Below are 13799 nucleotides of genomic sequence, written 5' to 3'. Positions count from 1 at the left end.
TGAAAAAAGGAATAAAGGCCCAAATAGCCTGGCACATCTGACAAACTGCCAAGAGCGCAGTATGATGGTATCTGAAATAGCAAGGTAAGAAAAAGGCTAGAAAGGTGAGCAAAACTAAGGTGACAAAAGGAAACATGCCATGCTAAGGAGATTAGATTTCACTCTAGGTAATGGGGAACTTTTTAAGTATCTTTAAGTAAGTAAGGTTTCACAAATGTGTTTCTAAAGTTCAGTGTATCTCCAACATGTGGGATAATTTAGAAGCAGACGAGAAGGGAGCCAGGAAGATCATTTATAAGACTTTCCAATGGTCCAGTTGAGAAATAATGAATATAAATTACAGTAGTGACAGTGTGAATAAAAGAGGAATAATTATGAGACATTAAGGAGAAATAAATGACCAGATATGTACTCTGATGAGAAAACATACAGTACAAGAAAAGATACCAGAAATAACTCCTGGGTTTCTGACTGAATAGAGAATGACATCATTCATCAAAAGAGGAAAAACAGGAAAAAGAGCAGGTTTTGAGGAAAAGTAGTAAGGTTAGTTTTAAATAAGGTGAATTTTGAGGTACCTGGGAAACACACATGATATCCACTAGTCATTTAAACACATAAGCCTCTACTCAGAACTGTCTGGGACACAAACATGTATTTGTAAATCATCAACCCATAGGACTGTGGGAATGGAAGGGATTATTCTGGCAGTTTGTAAAAATGAGAACCATATCAGGGGCCTATCAATGGTTTTTCAACACAAAGATATGGCATGAGAGAAGGAAAATCATATTGTACTCGAAGAGGGAAAGGACACAGAAAGGAAAGGCAGCCAAAGAGTTAGGAAAAGTAAGACTGCAGACAGAGCCAAAAGAAGTATTTGTATTAAGGAAATAAAATAAAGATTTGTCAACAACATTAAAAAAAGGTAAGATAAAAAGATAATACATGGTAAAGGTCCAGCACAGGTTCAACAAATGAAAACTATAAATGAGAATGAAGAGAAGTTGGAGTTCATTGATCTAGGAGATAATCAGTTGAATTCTGAGCAGACTCAATGGACTGGTCAAGATGGAGACCAGAGGATAGAAATAAAAAAATGAAAATAGGCCAGGAGCAGTGGCTCACACCTGTAATCCCAGTTCTTTGGGAGGCCAAGGTGGGTGGATCATTTGAGGTCAGGAGTTTGAGACCAACCTAGCCAACAAGGTGAAACAAAGCCTCTACTAAAAATACAAAAATTAGCTGGGCTTGGTGGCGGGTGCCTATAGTCTCAGTTACCCTGGAGGCTGAGGCAGGAGAATTGCTTGAACCCGGGAGGCAGAGGTTGCAGTGAGCCTAGATCATGCCACTGCATTCCAGCCTGGGTGACAGAGCGAGACTCCAGTCTCAAAAAAAAAAGAAAGAAAAAAGAAAAGAAAGCTAGTGGTCAGGAAACTATAGCTTTAGGAGCAAACCATCTCAATTATACCTTAAGCTTTTAAGCAAATTATACTGAGGTTTGGCTAAAAACCTAGATTTTTTTTTTTTTTTTAACAATTTAAAGGAATATTGATAAGACAACATGCTTACCTCATGATGTATTCGCTGATAAACTTTTTGTTCATTGTCTAATACTACAAAAGATTCAGAGGGTGCCGCATCCCCATTGAAAATGAAGCTTAGATCCCCTCGTTGGCACTTCATGTCAGTAAAGTCTATGAGAGTTGTGTCAAGCCTGTGAAACATGGGTAGATGAGAAACTCTGACAAATATAATTTTGATAAAACTTCACTAATACTTAAATAAGCTTTATTCCTTCTAAACTCAAACCGAGATGCTAATACCATATTGTAAAGTCAAATTTATACATAAAAACTAAATTTAAAATATTCTATTAAAAACCAAAAGACTAATGCCTAACCATCTGATACCAAACCTTGCTTTATCCTTCAACTTGATAAACCATTTAAATTCTTGGCCATTCTATTTGACTTCTCAGATTTGGACTAGTATTCTCTTTCCCAGAAAACATCTCCACACCCCGGAAACCTTACAGATCATTCTGTATCTAATACTCATGGATTCACACATCTGTGTGTTTACTGTGCTCTTTGGTAACCTGGACCTGTCGTGGTCTAGCCTAATGTGCTGGTCTCAAACAACATTCTACAAAGCACTACTTGTTGAAATTAGGAAAAATACTGAAAATAGAAAGCTTACAAATACATTGAAGTGCTTCAATCTTCCACATGGCTTTATAAATCACCAGATCAGGATCACCCTAGCTAATGGCTGCTAAACCCAAGAAACTGGTTGGCCCCGCTGTCAAGAGATGCTGGTCACATCCCCAGGAAGCTCCTTTAAGCCTCCGTGCAAGATCCACCCTGGCTACTGAATTTCTAATGCAATTGTAATAATTCATTACTCTATATGTTTTTCAGTTCTCATCATAGACAAGGCAAAATTAGTCGGTATTCTTGGTTTCCCTAGACAGGAAAAACAGAAATAAAACATGCCTCACATGCTGCATGAAAATAATAACTAGGGTTACATAGAATTTATCATCAAAATTAGTAACAACTAAGAATGAAAGTGACACTATTGATAATTCTGCCAGGAAAACAGGGGTGAGCCAGAGCAAAGAGGGAAGTATGGTTGCCTTATGTATCAAGAAGCTCTAAAAAAGTAACGCATCAACTCACGGGGGGCTGGGGTGGGGGGACCCTGTCTGTTGCTTTATAGCTGAAATCTAGTCTTTAGTCCACTCCCAGTAGCTAGAATTCAGCTATATTAAATAGCACCTATCACTGCTTGAGCATGTGTCCTAAAAGAAAATAGTATTAAAAAGGACTCTTCCCCTATCTCTGTAAGATGTGGGCTCCTGATAATACCAAAAAGGAACAGATCATTCTATATGTAAGTGCACTATTTGGGCTCCAAGCTTCAGCTATCAGGGAATGTTATGCTCTACATAAAAGAAGCAATGGGCTAAAACAGTCTTCTGCCTCCATTCCCTGCTTGCCCATCATAGGTGAAAGTGGTAGTGGGTTGCCAGGAGTGGTGATGAAAAGGTGAGTAAAGAGATGCACAGAAAGACAGATAAAGAAAGACAAAGACAGACTGACATGGCGACCTTTGAGATTTTAGATCTAACGATATGTAAAATTAGTCATAGAAACTTCCCAGTTATATAAATTAATACAGCCTATTTTTATTTCATCCATGTTTCTACAATTTGCAATAAAAAGGGTAATACATTTTCTGTATATCCCTGACATATTAGATGACCTGGTAAGCTGTATCACATATGCCTCAATAAATAATGTTAATTATCACGATGGCATTTTAAAGTACTCACTAGTCCTTGGCTTTAAGCCTATGAACCTAAATATTTTTAATTTTTCCCATGTAATTAGCCATGAAGAAGAATTTCTTTATACAAATGCAAATATTTGAATAGAAAGTATTAATTTTCAGAAGAAAGCCTGAAAAAATGCCAAATAACACTGAAAAAAGGAACTAAAGCCTTCACTTCAGACAAGAAAATCCTGAAAAGTGTGCAAATATATTTTCAATCAGTGATTACAGATTACCTCTTAATTATTTACATTTATGGTCAAAAACTTTGTTAGTACTCTCAAGAATAATGTTGCTCACACTTTCCTATTTCTACTGAAGTATTAGTTTCTCTTTGATACCAGAGAAGACATTTCAAATGATTACATGGCTGCCATGAGATAAAAGTAAACTTAAAGATTTCTCTTTGAATATATTTTAAAATTTAGCTTTATTAAAATGGTGTTAAAAATTGTCTTATGACATTTAAAATAGCAAGTTTTTAATTTAATGTTAACAGATTTTTTCCTTTAGATTCTTACCACCTAGGCAAAAAACCTTTTGTCATGCATCCTAAAAGCTATCCTCTCCATTAATCTGGTAAGCCTTGTTTGATGAGAGCTTTAGAACCTATCACATTTGTCCTTCATCCTCAGTTACTAGTAAGCCCCATGTCTGAGTTGCTAAGTTATAGTAATTTTCCCTTAACCTACAACCTCTCTCACAATTTTTCTCCCCCAGGCTTTTACCCTCATGTTCCTGTTTTAACTTTTGTGTGTGTGTGACAGGGTCTCACTCTATCACCCAGGTTGGAATACAGTAGCACAATCTCGGCTCGCTATAGCCTCAACCTCCTGGGCTCAGGTGATCCTCCCACCTCAGCCTCCTGAGTAGCTGGGACTACAAGTGCGTGCCACCATGCCCAGCTAATTTTTTGTATTTTTTGTACAGACAAGATTTCATAATATTGCCCAGGTTGTGTTTTAACCTTTTTTGTTTTATTACCTATACTTACTATATCATGTGTACCAAAACATTTACTTTAAAAAGTCATATATAAATGTGAAGCAATTTTTTTCAAAGAGAATCCTTTTTGCCTAAACCTAGGACTCAAACAGAATAAAAACTTTATTTTTTTTGAGACAAGGTCTTACTCTGTTGCCCAGGCTAAAGTACAGTGTCATGATTATGGCTCACTGCAGCCTCAATTTGCTGGGGTCAGGTGGTTCTCCCACCTCAGTCTCCCAGGTAGCTGGGACTATAGGCACGTGTCACCTTGCCCAGCTAATTTTTAATATTTTTTTGTAAAGATGGGGTTTTGCCATGTTACCCAGGCTGGTCTTGAACTCCAGGACTCAAGTGATCTACCTGTCTCAACCTCCCAAAGTGCTGGTATTACAGGCATAAGCTACCACACCTGGCCTAAAACTAACTTTTTAAAGTATCACATAGAAGATAATAGTATCCTCCAAAATTACCTACCATCTTTGGCAAGCACCTATATTAAAAATGTCTAAATTAATGAAACCATAATAATTGCTAACAAAAGGCTGCTGAATTAAATCCACATCAAAAATCCTTTTCTAGTTAATTTTTATTCTATTTTTCTGTATTTTCCAAGTTTTCTGTAATGACAATGCATTTAAGGTACATGAGCACTTTTATAATTAGAAACACCTGAAGAGGTTTTTTAAAAAACAGGCTGGGTGTGATGGCTCACACTGTAATCCCAGCACTTTGGAAGGCCAAGGTGGAAGAATCACTTGAGCCTGTATGTTCAAGACCAGCCTGGGCAATATAGTGAGACCCCATCTTTATTAGTTAAAAAAAAGAAAAAAAAAGAAAAAAAAAATATCTACCTTAACCAAATTCTATTGCTTAAGGATAATATCCTAGAATTTACTTCCAACTAAAAGTTACTGCTTCACTAATTCAAAATACTAAACAATAAATTTCTCAGAAATAGCTGATTTTTAAAAACTTCTGCTTTGTGTTATGGTGACAAGAACAACGAATAAGAAGTCAGAAGTCCTGGTTCAGCCATTAATTTGTAAAATGCTCTTGTAAAAAAATCACTTAACTTCTCTGAGCTTTCTCATCTCTAAATGAGGACTTAATATGAGATAATCCTTCAAGTTATTTCTAGTTCTAGAACCTTAAACATTCAAATTAATATTCTGGAGATATATAGACACACACATACACAAAATTTTATATATACATGTATACTATTTATAAATATACCAATATATGCACACATATATATAGAAGTTGGCATATTCACTAGCATTATAGTTTACAAATAGATAATTTATAAATATGGCTATATTATTATAAAGCAAAACAAAGAATGATAAAAGTAAAATTCTCATATAAGTTAAATAGATGTATTTTCCATCAGATCCAAACATTAATCTTAGTTATAAAAGGAATAGAATAGAAGGAAATTAAAATTAGCCTCAAAGTATTCACTGGAATGGCTAGATGAATGAATGAATGGAAGAGCAGATGCACGGATGAGTAAACAGGGGAAGGAAATACATGAAACAGATGGAGAAAAAGTCAATAATTGGGTCTTCCTTATGTGTCCCTTATTCCTTAATAAATCCAGAATCAGGAAGGTAACCACTGTAAATCTTAATATTACATCAAGATTCTCACTGTTTGCCTTCTAGATAGTCTGTAGTTACATAAGAATAGTATCTTTGCTTTAGTCAAGATTTTATGTCTTTTCCACTTTGAGTTTGTTCACTAAGTAATAAAAAATAAAAAAATAAAGTTTCTATGTCTTTGATTTTTTATCTATATGTCTCAAATGAGATAAAATATTGTGAATCTGTTACAGCATTTTAACATCATAAAACACATGTAAGTTATGATTACAGGGAAAAAAACCTTCCTCTAAATCTCAACTTTCTTTTACTGAGAAAAAAATCAAATCACCTTACCTGATATTGATACCTTGTTTGTATATTTTACATGCATCGGAAGGCAGAATTCGGGAAAGTAAAGGCACTGTATTTTTAAAAACAAAAGATAAAAAATAACTATCTAAATTTTGAGATATTTACAAACTTTTAAATTAAAAGAGTAATGTGACATTTTATTATCAAATTATAATAATTTCCTTTCAAATAGTATTTTTCCATTTAAAAATAAATAAAATATAAAAAACAATTTTGAGCAACTTCAAATATCTACTAGTTACTTGTAATTTCTGTATAGTTTACTATCCTCCTATCCCACCCACAAACAAGGGTAGCAGAGTCAATATAATGCCACTCAGGTACAGACTGCATATTATAGATGAGTAAACAATACCCTATGGTAACTAAACCCTCCTGAATCGGTAACCAGATAGACCTGAACCTTATCTAATTTTTTAAATAAAATTTGGAAAAATTGCAGGAAAGTAATGTGTATAATAGAAAGAGGCATCTTTGAAGTGAGAAAGTTAAATTTGAGTTTGAATCCCAAATATATGCCTTAGTTATTTAGATTCAATGTATCTGAGTTTCAAAATCCGTATTTATCTATAGACTTCTACCTTCCTATGTTGCTATATATAGCTCATATACAAGCCACAAGCCATATTCTGATAGTTTTTTGTTATTTATTATCTGCTGTTTTGGGGAGATAGGAGTTATTCTACAGATTAAAAAAGCTGTATAACAGGCTATAATAAACTACCATGTATAAAGAAATGAAAAAAATGTGAAGCTCAAATTCTTGAAATTAAGACCATATCACAGGCACATGTGTACATAAGTGTGTGTGTAATATACAATTAACGGTCGCAAATACAGGATGGATTGATTCTGTAGATAACAAATAAAAATAGAAAATTAGTCTTTTAGTTAAAACATGCTATCTGCATAATGCAAAATTTAAAGTAGTGATCATATTATAAATCATTTGACACTTTATAGTATATAAAGGGCTTTATAGTATACTTTCTGGTATACAAAGTATTACAGTATACAAAAGGCTTTCTTCAAAAAAATGATTTTATTTCATATATATCAAAAGAAAGTTTGCAACAGGTGGGGTAGTTAGTATTATCCTCATTTTAAAAATGAAGAATCAAGCTCAGAAAACATATAAAATATGTTATTTGCCATGTCAAATACTTAGGGGCCAGTACTTCTGATTCCAATTCAAAGCTTTTATATACCTAAAAACCCAGGCTGTAATATTTCAGTTACCTTCAAACTTGTTACTAAGTCTGTGGCTATTTTCTCCGAAGTCTGAATGTAAGTAACAGCATAAAAAAAAGTGTGCTCTACTATCTCAAAAGTAAACTCACCCTGATTTCCGTATTTCTTGGCTTCCCCTTTTTTTTCGCTTGCTGTTTTAAAAATCATTATGTGTTTTGACAAGGGAAAGAAATATGCCAAAACTCTTAAAGCTTGATCATAAAATCTAATAAAAGATCTAGGCTATTTAGAAGCCAATGGGTTTCGTTTTAGAATTATATATGACATCTAATCATCATGTACTAATAGTTGTGACTTTAAATCAGTAAAATCCTTTATTAGGAATGAAACAGATGTGCTGACTTTTTGCATCAAAGTCAAGTTCTCAGAGAAGAAATACTTTGGACAACTGTCTCATGGTTACTTCAGGAACTCAATTATGCAACATTTATAATGTGTTGTTTATAACTGTAGATAAATACACAATTTTAGAAGTGATTGCATGTATTTATATCTTTTAGTATAATTAAAATATCACTTTTAAACTATTTTATAACATTTTGTTCAGCAATATACATTGACTATTTTAGAATTCAAACCACTAATGATTACTAAGGGAATCAGTTAAAGAGCCAAAATACTCAAGGAACAACCCAGTTTAGGATCACAAAGCAGGACTACGGTCTCTATAGATGGGAAAAAAATGGGGTAAAAAAGATAGTATTGAGGTTTTAGACCAATCTAACTTGGAGCTCCTTTACTACACAAGGCTACTATAAACCTGTTTTTCTATGTGTTCTAGGACACCAGGACCCCCGAATAAGGCATAAAAGTAGCAGAGTAACAAGACTGCATAATCTTTAACAGAGTCAAACTAGCCTGATGAGCTAGAGTTATAAAAATGTGAGAAAAAACTGATTAAATTTAGAATTAAAATTCTTTATACAAGGATTAAACACACTAGAAAAATCTTAATCATCCATGCCACAAAGTATTATGCAGCTGTTAAAATTAGTGAAGTATTACCACATGAAATATGGTAAGATGCCTATAATTGGTTAAATAAAAATGACAGCTGGGTGTAATAGCTCACGCCTGTAATTCCAGCACTTTGGGAGGCTGAGGAAGGCGGATCATCAGAGGTCAGGAGTTCCAGCCTGGCCAACACGGTGAAACCCTGTCTCTACTAAAAATATAAGGCGCACGCATGTAGTCCCAGCTACTCAGGAAGCTGAAGTGGTAGGATCACTTGAACCCGGGAGGTGGAGTTTGCAGTGAGCTGAGATCACATGACTGCACTCCAGCCTCGGTGATAAAGTGAGACTCCCTCTCAATAAATAAATAAATAAATATGTCAACTTGCATGACAATATAATAGTATGATGCCATGGGAGAAAAAAAACCTAATTCTGAGGGGTTGTGTGTGCGTAAATATATACACAAACACTTTAGTAAGCACTGAAAAGCATTTGAAAGTAGTCATACGAAATGTTAACAATGGTCACCTCTGGGAAGTGGTAACAGGGAAACTTAAAAATACCTGATTAATTTTCTATAATGTTCAATACTTTAACAGTGAATAGTCTACTAAAAATAGATTAAAATATTTGTAAATTCTGAGGATAATTTTAGTATTAAATTATAATTTGTATTAGTCAAAACTAACTAAAAAGCATAATACAATTTTTAGAAATGTATACATGTTATAAAATCAATGTTTAAAATTTACATAAGCTGTAGTCTGATTTGTATCTAAAAGTTCCAAATAGAGAAGGCAGTTTATCAAAAATATAATTTGTAGAAAATTATACTTGTTGAAAAGAGGCCAGATTCTTTCTCAAGACAGTAGAAAACTACTATTTTTTCATACAGTAGAGAGAAATAAGTGTTAATGGACTTCAGATTTATAGCTGCATTTATTTTTTCAGAAGAAATCAGAAGATATAAGGGAATTAGAAGAAATAACAAGTATAATTGTTAATTAAGGCTTAAATCTGGTAACTTCCTAGGCATTTTACTGCTATATAGTATATTGTATAACCTATTTTCTTACTGATGAGTTGAAGCTGAATTTGCAAACCCAAGTGTATTGTGAGAATATCATAACTTCCTCTAGGTTAACAAATGCCAGAATGTAATGTTTTAAATTAAGTTGCATTTATTCACCTAACATAGACCAGGCCTAAAACTGTGAAATTTCTATTAGTTTTCTTTTTTTTTTTTTTGTGACAGAGCCTTGCTCTGGAAATCCCACTACAAATTGCCTGGGAAGGGCAGTAGCAGCACTGGATGGGGCTAAGTACTGTAAGTAATTTCCATTTCACAGTCTAGAATTTGTTTTTAAATGCATAGAGAAAATCATAGAGGCACAGACTGTAGAACTGAAAAGAAACAGATTTGCTAGTTCAAAATTCCTATTCTACTGACTTTGAATTATTAGCCCAAAGTTCCTCATTTGGTATAATATGCATATGTGCCTGGGCAACAGAGTGAGTGAGACTCTGTCTCCAAAAATTAATTTAGATGCTTTAACAAAAATGCACATAAGCTCATTATGTCCAAACCTTTTTACAGATTACATTTTTTTAAATCTTTAAAAACAACAAAACTTAGTTGTGTAGTTAGTAAAATAAAGGTCACTAGAATCAAACTTCATATTTGGATATGAAAGTTTTATGAGGAGGAGAAAAATCTTGTTAAGGTAAGTCAATAAATGACTGCAAAAAAATCTGGGGCAAAATTAGGGTCTTTCATAAGTCATTGGAATCACTGTTCAACCAAATGGTATGTAAAGAAAGTGGCTATAAAGTATGCAAGAGGCAAAATAACTGAAAGACAACAAAATGTACATAAACAAAAGATGTTAACTAAATTCTCCACATTCAGAGATCTAAGTACTAGATTTCAAACATCCTTAAATTCAGTAGTCCTATAATCCCATAATTTTTTTTTTTCTGAAAACTCCTTGCATTCTATTATTAAATTTTAAATGCTGTTTGTAAAACAAAATTTTTAAAACTAAAAGTACCATTTTCAACCTTAAAAATATAAACTATTGGCCAGATGTGGTGGCTCACTTCTGTAATCCAAGCACTTTGAGAGGCCGAGGTAGGAGGATTGCTTGAGCCCAGGTGTTCTAGACCAGCCTGGGAAACAAAGTGAGATTCCATCTCTACAAAAAACAGAAATAATTAGCCAGGTGTGATGGCATGTGCCTGCGGTCCTAGCTACTCAGGAGGCTGAGCGGGGAGGATTGCTTGAGCCCAAGCTATGATTGTACTACTGCACTCCAGCCAGTGCAACAGTAAGAACTTGTCTCAAAAAGAAAAAAAAAAAAAAAAAGATTTATTAAAGTTACTAATCAATTTGGAATAATTAAATATTATAGGGCTTTATAACGATCACAGTCAATGTCACGAAAAATACTTTTCCTCACAGCAAGTATTAAATTTATTATCTTAACATTTCTATATGATACGTATTTTTGTACTTGCATTTCTGCATGAGTACATATTTTATAGTAAAACATAGCATACTCTTACCCCAGCTTTGAAAATCCCAGTGAAGTTCTAGATAAAAGTCACCTAGCTGAAAAATGAAATATGAATAATTACTAAATGCACCTTAGTTAACAGCTCTTATGTTTTAAAAAATCTTTTATCATCAAAGGTCTCTAGTCAGAAATAGAAGATGATAAAATATTAACTTTAATGTTTGGAATTTGATAGAAAAAATATGGCTATTCCTTAAAACATTATAATACATGCATTACTATACTTAATTACAAAGGAAAACATGCACCTATATACTTTATAAGAATATTTTAATTACATAGTAACATATCTGAAACTGGTAAGCATTTAAATTTCTATCAACACATATTACACTTCCCAGTATAAACAAAATAACAATAACAATAAATATTATTTTTTAAATAGTTAACTTTAGAAGTGTTATTAAATATTACTACCAAAATGATTATTTGTATAGCCTCATGATGGCATTTAAAAAATGGCCCATTGTAATAGAAAATATTTTTCTGTAAAGGGATAATACAAGTTTATAAATTCTGAAACATGTCATCATATAATATCTATGAAAAAATTTTTTTATTTTTTTTGAGACACAGTCTAACTCCATTGCCCAGGTTGGAGTACAGTGGCATGATCTTGGCTCACTGCAACCTCTGCCTCCTGGGTTCAAGCAATTCTCCTGTCCCAGTCTCCCAAGTAGCTGGGACTACAGGCGCCTGCCACCACGCCTGGCTAATTTTTTTTTTTAATTTTTAGTAGAGACAGGGTTTCACCTTTTTGGTCATGCTAGGCTCGAACTCCTGACCTCAGGTGATCCACCCACCTCGGCCTCCCAAAGTGCTGGGTTTACAGCATGAGTCACCATGCCCAGCCGAAAAAAAATTTTTATTTTGCAAATCAGAAGTTAAACACCAAAGATTGTAACTGTGAAGAGTATATATTCTAAATAGAAGTAGAGTATTAGAAATATAGCAACATCAACAAGTTAGTCTTTCTTTTTCAAAAAGTGATAAAAGTGAATGTTAATAGTAGAAATCATTGCAACACAAGTAAAACATTTTTCTGGCTTTTTCTTTATTTCTTCAGATCTTTAAAAAGAAAAAAAAGAAAAAAAGCACGACTAACAGAGACAAGCTATCACCATAACATCATGACAGGTCTAATCTTTCTCCCACAGTTCTTTGAGGCAGCAGAAATACAGAGGAAGACAGTAACAACAGAAAACAAACCACTCTCTTTTTTGTGCCAGCATATGCAGCTCTTACCACAAGGACGTAGGACAGATAAAAAGAGTTTTTGTTATATAAAGAATATACAGGCTGGCTCACACGGTGGCTCACGCCTATAATCCCAGCACTCTAGGAGGCTGAGGCAGGTGGATTGCTTGCGCTCAGGAGTTTGAGACCAGCCTAGGCAACATGGCAAAACCCCATCTCTACTAAAAATACAAAAAATTAGCTGGCGACAGAGTGAGGTGCTGTCTCAAAATAAATAAATAAATAAAAATAAAATAGCCTGCCACTTCTAGTAGCAATGGCTTTAGCTCTAGAGAATCTTCTAATTCAAAGGCAAAGGAAAATTATTGCCATTAACTATGACTTATCTCCTTTTTTCTCTTTAGACCTCTTATCTAATTTATTGAAAGTAATAAATCTTTATCTTCCTAGTTCATAGTGAGGTGTAGAAGATCACATTTATACACTATAATTATTACGTAATTTAGGTATAATTTTTTGCCATATTTTGGCCCTTAATAAGTGAGAATTTCAATTGTTTTAAGAAAAAAATGCTTAAAACTACACTTATAATTACTCCCAAGGTGCAAAATAAACAAAGAAATATAGCTTACCTCTTTCAGGGCTTTTAATAATCGAGGTCGTTTTTCTTCAACACTTTCCCTGGATTGCTGCTTAAGCTTCCTCAAAAGAGCTGTAACTAAAGTTTAAATTTTAAAAATAACTAATTTAAATTTTCATCATGCAATAAAAACACCACTGGCTTATTACACATATAGATAATACATGTACACATATGCGCACATGCATGTGTGTGTATATGTGTGTGTGTGTATCTACAACCACAATACATTTTGAAAGGCCAAAAATCAAAGAGCAATGTTTAAATTACTGAAGGTCTCTTGGAATAGTAAAAGAAGCTGAGACACAGAAGCCAGAGAACATGGGACCTATATAGATAGAATAAGTTAGTAAGTAAGTTTAATAAAACTGGTATGATCCCCAAAGAATAATGAGAAGAGATATTTCAACATCAACCTACACCATATTCACACTAGCTTTTACTAGTTTTTAATTATCAGTAAGGATTTACCTAACTGTGCCAAGATAACCAAACTCATTCAAATGATGCAATATCCTAATAGAACACTGACCTCAAGGAAGATCTCAAAAACAACAGATCTCAAAAATCCCACTGGAAGCCACTTTTCTAAAAACATATAATTACCTATAATTGTTACCAGGTGTATCTGTTCTTTTTTCACTGGAGGATGTACCTTCACATACTACCAGCACAGTATAAAAAACACAAAAACGAATCTTATTGTATCTGGAAAAAGAACTTCTGAATCTAAGAAAGCCTAAAGTCCTCCACAGTATATTTTCAATTACTAAGAGACTGAGATTTAAGCACATTGCTAAAATTCAAAACCCAGCTTTACCATTTAGTGGTTGTGTGTAAACTTGGACAAGTTACTACCTAATTTCTCTAAACTTCCTTTTTTTTCCCTCTCCTT

The 13799-nt window shown here is 33.6% G+C and overlaps 1 protein-coding gene across 2 annotated transcripts in view; it reads right to left on the bottom strand.

Annotated features, from left to right (window-relative positions):
- The window catches only part of ANKRD13C (ankyrin repeat domain 13C), an 88368-nt gene that overhangs the window by 34057 nt on the left and 40512 nt on the right, over positions 1-13799 (bottom strand). For both annotated transcript variants that reach the window (XM_007978310.3, XM_007978311.3), the window contains exons 4-7: positions 12897-12982; positions 11057-11102; positions 6267-6333; positions 1573-1717 (exon numbers count right to left, since the gene is read on the bottom strand). In XM_007978310.3, coding sequence (XP_007976501.2) covers positions 1573-1717; positions 6267-6333; positions 11057-11102; positions 12897-12982 — 344 coding nt within the window. The remainder of the gene's footprint in view (positions 1-1572; positions 1718-6266; positions 6334-11056; positions 11103-12896; positions 12983-13799) is intronic.

This window comes from Chlorocebus sabaeus, chromosome 20 (assembly GCF_047675955.1).
Source record: "Chlorocebus sabaeus isolate Y175 chromosome 20, mChlSab1.0.hap1, whole genome shotgun sequence".
In the NCBI taxonomy this organism is placed as follows: domain Eukaryota; kingdom Metazoa; phylum Chordata; class Mammalia; order Primates; family Cercopithecidae; genus Chlorocebus; species Chlorocebus sabaeus.
The sequence above is the reverse complement of the archived record's forward strand: the minus strand, read 5'-3'. Positions and strand labels throughout refer to the sequence as shown.